Source organism: Megalops cyprinoides, chromosome 1 (assembly GCF_013368585.1).
Source record: "Megalops cyprinoides isolate fMegCyp1 chromosome 1, fMegCyp1.pri, whole genome shotgun sequence".
NCBI lineage: Eukaryota > Metazoa > Chordata > Actinopteri > Elopiformes > Megalopidae > Megalops > Megalops cyprinoides.
Genome location: NC_050583.1, coordinates 63,159,095 through 63,175,412, shown reverse-complemented (window position 1 = coordinate 63,175,412; position 16,318 = coordinate 63,159,095). Strand labels below are relative to the sequence as shown.

Here is a 16,318-nt window from a genome sequence, read left to right as displayed (position 1 = left end):
ATAACGGTGCCGAGGCGGCAAAGAGAAAAGAGTGAAAGAAACGGAACACTGACGGTGAGCTGCTTGCACTAAAGAGGGCCGCTGATAAACGCTGAAACTCCAGTTCACCTCAGCCAGGGGAACGATAATCGCGACAGTGATTCGGGGGGGGGGGGGGGGGGGGGGGTGACTGGCGGTCAGAACCAGCGGGCAGAACATAGAAACTTTCCCAAGAAAAAAGAAAAAAAAAAAATCATGAGCAGCCCGGCCCACACGTGAACCCCCTTCCCCTGCCCCCCCCCCCCCATCACCCCCCCCACCCTCATCACCACCACCACCACCCTGCCACACCCCTCCCTCCCTCCTACCCTCCCACACCCCTCCCTCCCTCCTACCCTCCCTCCTACCAATGGATGACAGAGGAATAAGTAGCAGAACGAAAGAGAAGAGGTGGAAGATGGACACAATGGATATGTGGTCGGGAGCGAACAGTGGTGGTGGGGGGGGGGGGGCGGGGGGGCCGTTGTCCGAGTTTATCTGACGGTGACGCCCAGCTTCTCCAGGACCCTCATGCCCTTCTCCTGGTACTCCTGGCGCGTCAGCCAGAAGTTGTCCTTGTCTTTCATGATGTCGGCCAGCACCGCCCCGCCCAGGAACACCATGTGCTTGCGTCGGGGCGGGTCCTCGATCCGGATCTTGAATTTCTGCACGCGGACAGCCGAGACCAGAGAAAGGGCGAGGAGGTTAAAGGTTGACGTAGGGCTGCTGCAGAAAAAATAATCTAAAGCAAACATTAGGAAAAAGTCATCCGACCCACAGCCTGTCTAATTGCCCAGCTGTAGCTGGTAGGAGGCCCGCGTTTCCACAGACACGCTAGTCAGGTCCTCCTTGCGTACGGCGATGTGCTCTGAATGCTCCTTCGCAGCAGCAATATGCTGGAAGGACATGTGTTTAATCTGTAACCGATCATATAAATATAAAGCTGTGACAACCAGACCGACTCCAATGAGGTTTTCCAGGCTAAGGGCCAGATTTTAAATGGTGAGACGGGGCCAGGCCTTGAACCGCCCCAGGCCTCACCACGTGTCTGATCTGCCATGCTGCAAACACACTCTGTCTGGAGAGTGTGTGTGGCGTGTGTGTGATGTGCCATGCCGTCTGCGTCCACAGTGACGCTGCCAGAACAGAGCTCTGTCGCCACCTGGTGGTCATTATGCATCACTGTGGCACTTGCGCTAAAGATTGGTGGCAGATTATCTACTAGGTTCAGAGCTTCTGGGGTCTGAGTGGGATCACCTAAAAATCTTAGAGCGAATCAGTTTCTGAGCGCCCCCAAAGACACGCCCTACAGTGCTGGATACCAGTCCTCCACTTTCGTTCCTCGGTCGGCCCACACTCACCGAGAGCTTGTCCACGTCGCCCTTCAACACACGCTCCAGGTACAGCTGCTTGAGCTCTCGCTCCAGCCGGGAGGGCAGGCCAGGGTACATGGTGGATCCCCCCGACAGAACAATGTGTTTGTAGAACTCAGCTCTGTGGAAGAGGAATCGCACAGCCATACATAACACAGCCCAGACCACCCGTATCACATGAAGTCACAGGCCACACAAAGGACATATTCATACACAAGCTGCACATTGGAACATCATACACCACCACTATGTTGTGTGCAGTCCAGACGAATGTTAATAACAAAATATTGACCCAGCTTCAGCGAGGAACACAACCCAGTCTGCTTGACACTACTGGACGCAGTACAGACTCTGATCCAGAACCAGTTTCAGCTCTGTTCACGTATCATTGGGGTTCACGATTAGTGTGCACGAGCAGACTCCGTGTCAGTTGCTGGGGGCTGACTGCTCGGGGGAGGGTATGGCGGTGCGTTACCTGGTGTCGATGTCCGCCGCCTGGATGGTGTTGAAGAGCAGCTCGGCCACGCCCACCCCCTCTACGTTGATGAGGTGGGGCTGGAACAGCGCCTCGGGGGCCTCGAACCTCTCCCCTCCCACCTTGATGACCCTGCCATCCGGAAGCTGTGGGACAGGCCGGGACAGAGAGGTCAGACGTCTGAACACGGGTACGAACAGAGCAGGCCTCTGCCACCAGGTTGGCCAAGCAAACTTGACACGGCTAAACTCCGTGGCTGTGCAAAAGTCAAATTAGTAGGTGCGCAGTTTCTAAACTCAGGTCCAGCTCGGCGTGGCCCCAGGCTTCCTCTTCCAAGGTTTGCACAAAACCCACTTCACAGAGTCATGACACAGCAATAACGCGCAGCCCATCTGCTCCATTGTACCTCAATCCAGCACATAATGACCGCGTGTAGTTTAAAGAGCATGAGGGAACATTGTGTGGGAGTGCATAAAGGGCCCATTGAAGGCGTGACGTCTGGGGTCCAGAGGCGGAAACGGAGAGCGGGACAGCGTGTGCAGGACTCCGGCCATGCAGGAAATGATGTTACACGCTGGTTAGGGCGCTCGGCGGCCACAGTGCTCTCCTTGTCTGGCCACTCTCTGTTTTTCCTGCCTTAAGTGCTTTGGAAAGAGACACAGACCGCACGTGGAAAATTCCACCCCCGCACTTTGAATCACGGGGACTCAGCGCGGGTCAGCCCCAGCTCCTCTCCCCCCACCCCCCCACCTCGGAGGGGTAGGGGGGGAGTGGGGGGGGGGGGCGGAGCCGGCCGACCTCACAACCAGTGAAGGCACGAGGGGAGGGACAGAACAGAAGATGAGGTTGAGAGACTGTTCTCTGCTGGTCAGGATTCAGAGCATGTATAACAGAGAGGCCTCACGGAGGAGCCTGGAAAACCTTCCCCAGATCTGCCCTTTTTCCGTCTTACACTTGGTGCACAGCTACGCTGAGCTCCACCAGGGGGCAGTGGCTGCTCTCACACTCATTTTTACCTCAGTAAAAACATGTCTCTTGGGTATCCTGGTGCCTTAGCATAACAGAGGTTATATCAGAAGTTCTATACATATAAAACTAAGAAGAGAATGAAAACATGTTAAATTAATAATGTGTTGCTTTAACAGCATATGTAGCAGGGCTACTCAACCCTGGTCCTGGAGGGCCATAGTGTCCTCAGTTTTTAGTTGCAGTCAGAACCTTTAACACTGAATCCAAAGCTGACTGCAAACACTTATGCCATTCAAGCCTACCACTGTGTGAGAGACTGGGACTGACCGTGTAGGACTCCACCACCACTGTGTGTGTGTGTGTGTGTGTGTGTGTGTGTGTGTGTGTGTGTGTGTGTGCGCGCGTGTGTGTGTGTGTGCGCGTGCACGCGCAGGACTGGGACTGACCGTGTAGGATTCCACCACCACTGTGTGTGTGTGTGCGTGTGTGTGTATAGGACTGGGACTGACCGTGTAGGATACCACCACCACTGTGTGTGTGTGTGCGTGTGTGTATAGGACTGGGACTGACCGTGTAGGACTCCACCAGCACTGCGTGTGTGTGTGTGTGTGTGCGCGCAGGACTGGGACTGACCGTGTAGGACTCCACCAGCACCGTGGTCTCCAGCGCCAGCTTCTGCTCCTGCTCGATGTTGTAGCCCACGTAGCACAGCTTCTCCTTCATCATGCGTACCGTCTCGAAGTCTGCCGAGTGGTTGAAGGCGTAGCCCCTCAACAACAGCAGCTGCAGGAGACCAGCAACGCATGTGCTATGGCACTGACTTTGGCCAATGGGAGGTAAAGAACCTATCACAAGCACCTACGCTGACATCCAATCACATTCCACTCAGAGACCTGAAAGAAGTGCGATTCCAGTATCCATCCAGTCATAAACAGGTGCAAAGTTACTTGAACACTCTCTCCTGGAGGGTAAAATTTCACATATCTGTCTACCTGTACTGTGCAGACAGAGGCGGGGCATGCAGAAAGGGGCGCACCTTGATGAGGTAGCGAGTGATGTCCCTCCCGGCGATGTCCAGCCGTCGGGTCAGGTGGGGCAGGGAGAAGCCCTCGTAGACGGGACAGATGTGGGTGACACCGTCCCCCGAGTCCACAACCACGCCCGTCAGCAGACCTGAAAGTACCAGCCCCGGGTCAGACACGACAGCGATCCGGCGAGACGACACACCACTCTACAACTGGGACATGTTCACTTTGCTGCAGTCAAAACCGGGTGATCAGGGATGCAGACCTTCACAGACCACCCCAAGCATTTATCTAGGAGCCTAGTTTAATGTAATAACCAATACCTCAATTTGTACAATATGTTCCATGACAAGTAAGCTAAATCGCCCAGTGTTATTACTGGTAAAATGAACTGTGCTTTATGGGGAACTCTGGACCATATGAATGTATGAAGTCACCCTTGGCATGCGAGTGAAACCACAGCTACACTCTGCGCTGCATCAATCACTCTTTCTGTCTGAAGTCTGTAATCTGAGCTACTCATTTCGCATTAAATGGAAAGAAACAGATTTGATTCTAATAAAAACAGGAACATTAGGAATCCACCCCAACCAAAATAAGCCCTACCTAAAGGGCCCTGCACTGTGTCAGTGTTGAGGGGGCCAGAATTCACCAAGCCTTTCCTCTAAAAAAGAACTCCTCAACAGCCTTGACAGATCTCCTCAAGCAGGTACTCCAGAAATGTGAAATCGCTCCTCTCACAACCAGGGGGCATTATTTGATATTGATAAAAGTCGCAAAAAAAAGACAAATATAAATCACCAAGTTGAACCATCTATGTGAAATGAGAGAGGTAAAGCGGTCCACTAGATGGCAGACTTAGTCTTTTAGAATGACACATAATCAGCCTGAGGGTAAAAGGTGTCAGAGGACTTGATCAGGCTGGTGAGGCTTTAATTTGTATAAGCATATCACGTGGCGCATGTGCTTATTCACCAGGCAATACACTACTCAGCTTCACACGAAGGTATACTGCACATGACAAAAAACAGTCAGGCTATTAGTGGAAAACTATCATACTTAACAAAAATGTAGACATAAAGGTAGGAAAAAAATTGTGATTAATGCTGTCAGTCCCAGCCCATAGTGCAGCTGTTCTTTTGTCAATAATGTTGCCTGGGGACAATACCATAGTCTATCTATCCTCTTACTTGGAACAAATCTTCCTTTATCAAACATATCGAACAAAGACAGAACATTTAAAAGGCACCATTTGTTTTAGCCCAATGACCTGATGTTCAGTAGTACCTGAAATAATGGCCACAAGCACTTCCTGCAAAAATAGCGTGCTGTTTCCAGAACATGTCACCAGTGCTGCACTTCGGGGAATAGGTGACCTACCTTGCGCATAGAGCGTCAGTACAGCCTGGATAGCGATGTACACCCCAGAGAACTGATACGTCTCAAACATTACCTGCAGAGGAGGGGGAACAAGGGGGGCATCAGGGAAAAGCCCAAAACCACCAAATACAACATGTGATACAAGAGCATAGTAATGTTGAAATAACACAGACGTATATATTACAAGTATCCAGTATCTGACTGTGCTGAATATTACCCGGGGGTGGGGAAAAGGACATCAGCCACCAAACAACCCGTTTTTCAAAAACGACAGAGATGCAATGCTGAAACAGTGAGGGCGCCTGTGTTTCGAGAGCCCCGGTTTCTGACTGAGCGTGACTTATAAGCAGAACTGTAAGGAGGAAGTGTGGAGCATGCTCTATATACCACGCTCTCACGCTCGAGGTATACGTCAGCCTAGGCCGGTGTAGCTGGGGCTCAGAGCTCCAGGGGGTAGGGGGGTAACCGGTAAAGAGTGGTCAGACAGACATCTGTGTTCAACAGCGCTCAACACCCCCCTCAGCGCTCCCGAATCTCTCACAGCGCCCTCACCGACCCCCGAAAGGAGAGCAGTTGGCTCAGCCACTAAAGTAGGTTAAACGGGTATGAGTGACGTGGTCCAGACAAGGCGTTGAGCAGGGCAGACTCCCACAGCAGTGTGCAGAAAAAAAAAGCCCATTCATAACGTGACTAAACTACTCTGGGCTAGTTAAAGAGCCTTACACAGGCAGGTGGATGGAGCCAGTTACAGTCGTGTTTCAGAGACGGTACAAATACCGCCTTGTATTATATTCAGGGTTTTATTTTATTTTCTAGAAAAGAAGCTCCCTTGCATGAGTTTGCTATACACACATGAGCTGGCAGGGATATAAAAGCTCCTTGTGTGTCCTGAGTGGGACTTGTGTCTCATTCAGGACTCCTGATGCAAATCCCTTCACACTGAAGGCTTCTGCCATTAGAGTGGATGAGGAGATGTTTCCATCTCTCGTTAAGAAGGGAGAGACAGTCATCTTTCAAAGTTTAATATTTACATCAGTTCTCTACTGTATCAGGGAGTTACAATGCTCCAGATACCATCCAAAACACGGCACACTACTAGGCATGTTACATAATTTCTACCACCACATGAACAGCTTCTGAATTCACCAATACACCAGCGCACAGCATAAAATGGCAACTCAAACAGTGCTTGTCAGACAAAGGCCACAACGTTGCTCCTAACACTATACACTACAAATGTCCACACTACTCAGGCATACAACAGTTGGACATTTCCAAGAAGCATTTCCTCACCACTAGAAGTAAAGCGGACAACAGCCCCTCTTGAAGTCTGCCCACAAGCAGTTCACAATTGTAATAAATAATACATAACTACAGAGCCCCACTACTCCCAATGGATCCCCCCTAAAAGCCTCTGAAAGGTTTTGGAGGTGCGCACGCACAGTGTGTGCGTGTGCGTGTGCGTGTGCGTGTGCGTGTGCGTGTACACAGGCAGTCGTAGACAGGCGCACCTCGATGATCTTCTCGCGGTTCTTGGTGGGGTTCATGGGCGGCTCTGTGAGAAGGATCTTGCAGTTGCGGGAGTCGATGTTGAGCTTCTCGGGCCCGAAGGTGTAGTCCCACAGGTGCTTCATGTCGTCCCAGTTCCGCACGATGCCGTTCTCCATGGGGTAGTTCACCTCCAGCATGGACCTCAGCTCGCTCGCCTCATCCCCCACCATCAAGTCCTGAGAGGTCAGAGGTCAGAGGTCAGGACCTGGGCCATGAACATGTCCTGTACATCATTCCTAAGATATCAGAGCTCTAAACCAGCCTGTGGGCCTAATGACATTTACTTTTATATCTGGTGCAAGAAGGAAAAAAATACCTACTGCAATTAATTTGAAAGCATGGGCTACATATAAAAATGAGCCATCACTTTAGCTGAACCCCCACCCAACAAACCACTAGTGGAGAGAAGGCCAACAGACACAGGTGGAATAGGGTCAGAGTGGGCTGGGTCACACAGTCAATACTGCAACAACAGGACATGCTACACCCAAAATGAAAAACACCGGTTGACTGTCTGGGGTCAGGGGTCTTGAGGAGAACTGAAGGAGAACTGGGTAAAGGTCTGATTAGTATAAAATAGGGGGAGCACTGCAGTTCAACACATGGAGGCATCGGGGGCAAAAATAGGCATAACAATACTGGTTTAACACATCACATATCAAGGGCACTGGCTTCCGTACAAGTCACTGAGGAGCGAGGAAGGGGAAAACGCTGAAATGCGTTCTAGGACATGATATACCACAGTAGTTTGGCATTAGGAAGACTGGTTTTATCAGCAAAGGCAGGTTAAACCCAATTTCTTTTCTAAGTCAGTAACAGGGTGAAAATCCTTCCTTTAACACATCTTCAAAGCTGAGGGCTAGGGGTATGATATCCAAGTCAGATCCCAACCCATCAAATTTAACCATGTAACCAACTATCCTTGTTGCTTGATTAAATCAGGTGTGCTCAGCTAATCAAAAGTGCCACTGATGAGTTCAGTCAGGTGGGTAGAGCAAGGACAGATAGAAGATATGCAGGATGGCGAGCCTCCAGGAGTAGGACTGAGAAACACTGCCATAGTGGATACCCAGATATGTGGAGATTTACTCAGAAAAACCATAAAGGTCTCTACACCGTGTGCGCTAATGCTGCTTTCACTGATCTGCATCCAGCACAGAAGGATGAGTTGATGGTGCGCCCATAACGGCTCCACAGCAGGTGCAGACAGGACAGACAAGATCTGAATCAGCAATTACCCAGCATGCACAGCCAGGATATCACCCATGCGTTGTGCTCTGTTAAGTTATCTTCACAGCACATTCTGATGGCATTCATTCAGGTGAAGGATGCAGTTCATTTTGGTTTTTTGGCCTTTCGGAAACCACAAGAGTCCGATTTCCTCTCATCTTGTAGCAGTACACCAGTGTCCTTCAAATACTACACCTCCCTTTTGAGTAGATCCCATGGTACCCCACTTCCACTGGTGAATTCACTATGGCTGCACTACACCACAATTGTGTAGCTAGTGCCTGCATATATACATGTGTTTTTCAGAGATACATTTCACCATGTGTTCCATGGCTTTAATGAAGTGCTGGTCTTGACTTCCCTAGTGCTTTCAGTGAAGAGTGACTCTCCCTCTTAACTGTCTTAAATGTTTCCTGGCCACTGGAGTTCAATATGCAAACTCCAAAACTGTCCAAAACAACCCCTCCTGCAGCAGAGAATTATCATGACAGAAACTAACCTGCATGTTGACCTGCACTTTAACTTTTAATCAACCACTTAACCGTTTAAACTGTGTAGAAAATAAGGAAATTTGTCCACTGTGGGTGAGGCAATTATTTATGTGTTTGCCACATCACCTTCTGACAGGAACAGGCAAGAAGGTGTCACAATGAAATCACACACGCAGTTTGTAGCAAAAAAAAGTCTCTGATTGGACTGTCATTTATTTGTTTCTTCATTTTCAGATTTCAACAGTTGGATCTTGGAGTGACGCAAACACCTTTAGCATTGCATATTCAACAAGCAAAGACACATACCGTGCAAGAACATGAATATGCTCAACTGTATGCCTGTGTGGTACTGGGATAATGTAGTGTGCTTCCTTTGAACATGACTACCTTGCACCAGGTCAAACCCTTATCAAATCCTGCTTGGGTGTGCTCAAAGAATGAAAGCCTGCCAGTTGTATTTCTCTACAGCAATCATACAGCATAGTCTTTATGATAGCAAGTCATGTTGTGGCACAGGCCTCCTGCGTTTGATTGCGCTTCAGCTAAATTAATCTCAGTCTGAGAAGAAGGAACCTGAAGTACACAAGACATAGTACAATGCTAAAACTGTAGTGAGGTTTACTGCCAGTGCACCTGTCATGCTGTGTGAGTTGGCCATGAGGCGGGGCTGACAAACCACACAAGTTTAGGCTCAGTCAGTCATATATCTCACCATGCACATAGTACAGCTATTATTAGGCATGTTTACCAAGCTTACTGCTTTCATGCCAGCTTGCTCAGAGGCTCGAAAGTATAGAGTACAACTCTGGGACATGAAGAAGAAAAACCACTGTCCACTTCTACCAAGCTTCAGGGCTACTTATTCTGTCTTATCTTGCCTTTGCTGTTTATCATAGTGGCTTGGTCTCTGTGACGGTGGAAACGAACACCTTAGCCACAGCTTAACGTGCTCATTCTTCTTTTGCTTCTGTCCAATGGGTGCATTCGCCCTGCCGCTCACAATTTGTTGCCGTCGTGCCGCTCTTATTTTCATACACTGCTTCAAGCCCGAAACAGCTGCTGCAGCATTACATTGCTGAATGGCCATTTTACATTAGTTTCTGGCAGGCCGTCAGGTCAGCTCGGCCCGTGAAACCGGACACCAGAAGCCAATTTGCCAAATATATGGGACTTGCTAGAAGCTGCCTCCTTCCTTCCAGGTGCTCGGAGGGCCTACACTGTAGCTTGTAATCACCTGATACACCACACTGCAAGCTCTATGCTGTTACGCCAGTGGAAAATTTCAGTCCATATGCACCAAATTGCAAACATGCTCATAGGAAATGCCTATCTGACTCATAAATGTTGTCATCGGGGCTAAATTGGGCCTGATATTGTACTGTTTGTTCTAGGCTTTAGTAGGTGTGCTTGACGTGGGTCTGAAAGACTGATGGAATGCCTCAAAAATCCTAAACCAAGATTCCTTGGGGACCACTATTTGTCTCTTTGGACAAGCACACCATTGACCTGGGAGTGAGCACTATGCCTATGTGGATCAGCCAGGCAAATGAAAACAAAAGAAAAAAAAATAAATAATAATAAAAAAAATATTAAATTCAACATGAAAGAAAGATACTCTTTCACCAAGGCAAACAGGAAAGAGGAACAGGATTGAAGAGGCAAACGCAAACTCAGAAAAACTCAATGCAAAAGAAATGGAATGAGGAAAAAAAAAAAAAAAAAAACGATGCTTTAATTGAAGAGATCAAGCACGGCACCACTCTCCTTCAGGCCAAGCACACGGAAGGGGAGAGGAAGAGCACACGCCAGTCCGCACTTACCATCTTTTTGTTATTCTACTTCAACAGGTGAAGAAAGAGGAAGGAGGAGGAAGAGAAGGCAAAAGTATAAGGTCAGAGAGGAGGCAGAGAGAGAGAGGTGGACAGTCCAGAAGAGCCTGAGGTCCAGGGGTCGGCTTGGAGAGAAACGGCAATGGACGGCAGAGTCCTGCCTGCGCGTATCAACAGAGGGGGTTTCCTGGGCTTACCCCCCCCTAACAAACACATGGCATGCAGCCCTGCACGTTTTGTGCTTGTCACAGTCAAGGGCAGCCTAAGTGTTGGTGTAGGCTAGAACAGTTATTCCGGTTGTCCGGTTGCACTTACCCAGTTTCAGGCCTGTTGTACAAATACCACAATTTGGGTTACGGGTTTGGTATTTAATACTGAATGTGGACTGAAGAGTATTAATGCAGTAATCTCCACAATGACTAACATTAATGTCTGCCATCTGTGCGCATTGCAGCAGGACCGGGGGGGAAAAAAACAGTAACAGAATGGACTGAGAAACTCTTGCAGTGCAAACAAAAGGAAATGGTTAATAATTAGCTTGACAGAAAATTGCTTCCTGATAACAGTAATCAGCAAGAAAATTGGACTGAACAAAGAAAACCTAGCACAGAACAAATGAACTCTGGGAGCTGCTGACTCTTGTGGACCAAGCTGTGTACCACCCCTTCGTATGAACCAGGAGTGGTCACTCAACCGCTGCATCCACACCCAGATGAAAATCAGCAGCTTTCAGCATTGACACTAACACTAACAGAGATGCTGGGATTAAACTAACGAAAGGGGATTAGATAAAATGACAGAAAGGAGAGGACTTAAACTTGTCATTTTAAAACGTTCAGCGTGAAGGGCTTCCCTCAGATAAACACGGCGCTCCGCTCCATTTAAGGACGCGGCGGCCATTTGACGACGCCCGTTCGCACGGCCCCGGCTGGCACAGCCCGCCAAAGGAGCGCGGGAGGACGTCCTTCGCTTACAGACGCCAGGGAGAGCCGGGCTGCACGTGTCAGAGAAAAGAGAGGTCAAGAGAGACGGGGTGGCAGAAAAGGAGGGAAACAGAGCAGAAGAGAAAGGGAGCCTCGACCTCTCAGCTGCTAAAATCAGAGGAGGCGCTGCGGCGAGAGGGGGCGTTACCTTGATCTCGATGTTGCCCACTTTGGCGGTGGAGCGAATGATGGGCCTGCCCACCAGCGCGGGGAAGATGTGCTCGGGGAAGTTGGAGCCTGCATAGCCGCACTTCACAAACTGCGGAGGGAAAAGAGATGGAGAGAAGGGGGGGGGGGGGGGGGGGGGGGGGGGTCAGCGGGCACAGGATATGGAAACAGGCTCAGCCACATGCACACACAAACAAACCCAATAATGAGCAACTGACACCTTTTACACTATCCACTGGACATGTCTTGCACAGAACCTGATGTAGAAAGATGAACCTGGATTAAGTGTCTGAACTCCATTTAGACACTAAAAGCAGACACCACTCCACTTCAGAACGATCAATTATGATATGACCCTGTAAAGCACTCTGGGAGAATTCAATAAATTCAGCGTCTACTACAAGAGTCTGGCACACATCCTGTTTGAATGCATTCACAGGAAATCATACAACTGCACAGTGACTTGTCCTCTCAGCTCTTAAACTTTGAGCCCAACCAGGGCCATTCTCTGGAAAGGTAAACTTTGGGAACCAATGAGACTATATGTAGATGGGCATCTTGAATGCAGTACATGGTTCCTAAAAGACAGATTAATGCATGCTTTCCCTGAATTCTATTTCCTCATACAGCAGCCCACGAGGTCCATGTCTTTTATATCGCAAACCCCAAGAATACTAACGTTTAAAGATAAGTGTTAGGAGAAAATGGCAAATGTTTTGGTAGAGGGTTTCGTGCAAATCTTTTGACTGTTCTGACTCCTATTAAACACCGGGCTTGACTGAGAATGATCTGATGATTTCTTTTTTAACTGTAATTGGCCAGTGGCTGCAGCATGAAGACTGCTCCGGCTTGCAGACAGTTATAGCCAAAACAAACAAAGCAGACCTGGTCTTAACCAACTGCTGCACTGTATTACAACACTGACCATGCTCATTAGACACCCGACAATAGTGTGCGCCTTCTGATGTCATATCACAGGCACACTGCAAAGAAGAGAAGTATGTAGCGGACCTGCCCCAACAAGCATGTCTGAAGTTTAAGCAGACTCGTGAGGCTGCACAGGCTGAGCAAACGTCTTTGGCTTTTGAAGCTGTACAACGCCTCACAAACAGCGGCCATCATCTCCTCAGAGTCTGAGAAAGTAAGCCATAGCCTGGAGAACAGTTTGGTCTTACCAAACTGATGGACTAGCCCCGCCCCCTTTGTGCTCTTTCTCTGTATTGAGGGTGTGACCATTATATCCTGAGACATGGCATATACTGACAGTTGTGTGCATCAAAGTGTGTAAAAACTTGTGGAACTTGTATGAAAAACTGAACATTTTTCCCGCTTCCACTCAAAAATAGTTCAGCTTGTAGAATGTCACCTTTTTAGGAGTTGCTGACTCAAAAGAAGAAAGAAGAACTGTTATTTACAATGTACAGTATAGGGGAACCACAATGACCATAGCAACAGTAGCCATTTGCTTTCTGGCGACACCACATTCAAACTATTACTTCTTCCCATGACAACTCTGCAAACTCAGTGGAAGGTAGTGAACTGTAGGAAGACACTGGAGTATGGCTCCACAGTACATATTGAGGAAAAGCACCCCAAAAAAAAATGCCTGTGTCTCAAATGATCTGCATTAGCCAACTGCTTTCAAGCCCAAACAAATTAGACCATTCTAAATCAAACTTACTCACCCAAGTGTTGACTCACTATCTATAAAGCTACCCATACTGGCGAATTTCCAGTACTTTGATTCTGATTAGAATCTGACAAATATAATCAGTCCTAGAAATGCAACTAGACACAAAATTAAAAATAAATGTCAGAAATACTCAAGACAAAAAGTTACACTGGATGGAAAGCAGCGGTGATGCTCTGACCGTCCTCACAAGCTACAATGCAGCTGAAGCTGTTCAAAGAGAAATTTCTGTACAGCTATGTGAGGAAATGGTAGCAGTGCCTGTTCTTTTCTCTCTGTCTCAAACCAACAGTCAAGGCTCTCTAGGCCGAGTCTGTGGTCTAGGAGGTGATCTCACTTCCCTCTGACTCATCAGCCGAGCGCTGCGAGCATGAGCACTTTTCTGCCACTTCTGCAAAACTTCGGCCTGCTTGACACAGCTTTCCTCTCCCTGCAAGGTAACACACACTGCTCAATTGAGATGGTCTTCCACGTCAAAGTCTGTATCAGAGGAAGAGAGCAGAGCCACACGTTGCTACTGTCAATGGGCTGAGCCTCTCCAGCTGCTTTGGGGCTGAAACACCCACATCCACTCTCTTTCTTTCCTTAATTGCGTGGGATAACAATTTTAAAAAAAGCTCTTTTTCCACTAGCAAATGAGGACAATGAAAGAGGCTAAACAGCCCTTATATTTACATGACCCTAAAATGCATTAGAATTTTCGCAATTTATCCATAATTGTGTGCATTATTTCCATGGAAATATTGTTGAAATATTTTTTCCATATCTATTAAGAGCAAAGTACACGAGATGCTGTGTGAGCCGTTTACTTTAGCAACCCTTCTGAAGTGAAAGCCGTGCACTTTGTGACTGGCTGTTCTGTCTATATAGCCTTCAGAGAGATCTGCGTATACGCGAAAATAATGCAGTACAACCTAAAATTACGCTACACTGAGCTCGCTTTAATGTATAATTAATTATATTTAGATCTTAGCTACTACGCCTCCCGAGAAAGGAACATTCACATGCCGATTTAAGAGAACACTTCTGCAGGCAGTGTGGGCCAAGCGACTGAACATCGGTTGCCGTTGGTTAGACAGCTGCTACAAAGACCAATTTCCAACCGCAGGTTTTAATAGTGATCCGAAAACAGCGCCACAGCACACCGGTGTCAAAAGAGGACAGTCCTTACTTCAGACAGGGCGCAGCAGGACCAGTATGAGTGTAACTTAAGAGATCCCGGACAGAGATGGATCTATTAATTTTATACCAAAATAACTAGCCAGCTGAAACTACCCAAATTCTTCTTTTGAATGGACATAGTGCTGGACGACAGTATTATCTGCGACACGCCTATTGCTAACCAGGTAAGTGCCACCTCCTTGACCTGCTATTCGCTTGGTTGCTCAGCAAGACACCGGGTCACTTAGCGTTCACTATAACTAGCAAGCTAACAGGAATCAAGGGAGGCGTTACGAAATTCAGTGAGTCAAACCATGTCTAAAATTGGAAATAATCTAGTTTTACCTTAATTGCTCACTATATGATGAAATGATGTTCCTGGTTGTTATCACACCGAATGATGGCTACATTCGTTGAGATAACTGGCTAAGTAACAGCTAGCTAGCTATAACATTCACAATACCAGCATGAGCTAGCGATACAATAAATCGGTGTTAGCTTCCATTCAACAAGAGCGCGAGTTGGATAGTCTATTGAGGGAATTGTGATATATCTTGTATACTGTACCCTCCAATTTAACCCATGCAGCATCAATCCATTTAGCTAATGAATACATAATTGACAAGCTGACAGACACATTCCTTTGCCTACCCACCCAGTTAGCTAGTTAGCAGCTAGCTCTCTAGCTACTTCCTGTTTTAGATAATATATTTTCCATCATCAAGATGCACCGTAGAAAAAACCGGGACGAATGGCAATCAATGAAATCTGACATTGCGCCTTCAAACCTACCCCTGTTCCATTGTCACAAACCACCACTTTCCTTCCCTGACTGTCCATTTTTCGGAATCCAAGAACCTGCAGACCTCTCCTGTTCAACTTTCTTCAGCAAGCCGGAAATCGCCACCCCGGCTCCCGGAAAGGGTTTCTTCCGGTATGTCTGACACGTGACTGTGTACTGTCTGCTTTACCCCCCGCCTACCGAGGTACGGACAGGGAAGATGGCCAATCGCGAGTGTGGATGTCCTCCGTGGTTGTTCTTATTTGATAACTGTACTGAGTGACAGCGCATTTTATCCATTAGCGTTTTCCGATTTTACGTCGATGCGGGACGTCGATTCTCTTCTTTAAATGAACAAAAAAGGTTCTCTTCTCGGAGAGTAAAGGGCGTGTGCATTTTTTGACAATGCAACAGGAAGCGTCATTGTAAACGAATAAATAAACACGCAAATAAGAAATGTAAGTGATTAGCATAGCACTGATATGAATCAAAATATGTTTACTTAGATGCCATCGCTAATGTTGACATAAATACAGATGCATCACAAGAAAATAGACGTGACTCGCTAATTTATAAGTAGAATTAGGCATCCAGCAACAGTCTTGAGAATGAACTTTTGCACAATAGTAAAAACACATGAGAAATATCTATTTGGAGATGAACAGGGCACCTAATAATAATTGGAGAATACCGCGAACATCCAAACCTCGCCTTAACACTAAATCTGCAGTGAATTCAAATTTAACTGCAACAAAGGTATGAATATTTAAAAAGAAGTGTTGTATCCCAGATGATAGATGAAACGGACCGTGAGTGACCCCTTTAGATTTATGCCTATCAAAAACACAGTAATGTCAAAGGTCGATTTTCCCAGTAGCAATAATGAAACGAGTGATTTACTTTTTTATTAAGTGTAATTCTGTCTCAGTGCTTACTGTTTTCACCCGTTCCTATGTAGAACATTAATCTTAGTCAGTTTAATGTACTATGTGCCATGAACAGCGGACGTAAGTAGTTTTCACTAGGGGTATTTTTTTGTAATTTTACTGTGATCTGGTCTCCAATCCAGACAGACTAAAATCTACAGAGGTGCTGAATGGATCTCGGAAATAGCACTGTATTTGAGAATGACGTTTATTTTATATTTGTCATTCGGGTCATCTCTCCACACGTCTATCTGTTCCTTGCTTAGTA

General features: G+C 47.3%; 1 protein-coding gene across 2 annotated transcripts; it reads right to left on the bottom strand.

Moving 5' to 3' along the window:
- Window positions 1-485: 485 nt before the first annotated feature.
- Window positions 486-15,240, bottom strand: actr2a (actin related protein 2a). Of its 2 annotated transcripts, XM_036541207.1 has the most exons (9): window positions 15,136-15,240; window positions 11,473-11,583; window positions 6,752-6,967; window positions 5,241-5,313; window positions 3,872-4,008; window positions 3,469-3,618; window positions 1,867-2,012; window positions 1,380-1,512; window positions 486-683 (listed from the first exon to the last, which is right to left on the bottom strand). In XM_036541207.1, exons 1-9 carry the CDS (start codon window positions 15,181-15,183, stop codon window positions 513-515), a joined length of 1,185 nt encoding a protein of 394 aa, XP_036397100.1. In that variant the 5' UTR covers window positions 15,184-15,240; the 3' UTR covers window positions 486-512. The 2 variants fall into 2 exon arrangements, with proteins under 2 accessions (XP_036397100.1, XP_036397105.1); XM_036541212.1 differs by lacking the exons at window positions 11,473-11,583; window positions 15,136-15,240 and adding an exon at window positions 10,333-10,375.
- Between the last annotated feature and the right edge of the window lie 1,078 nt (window positions 15,241-16,318).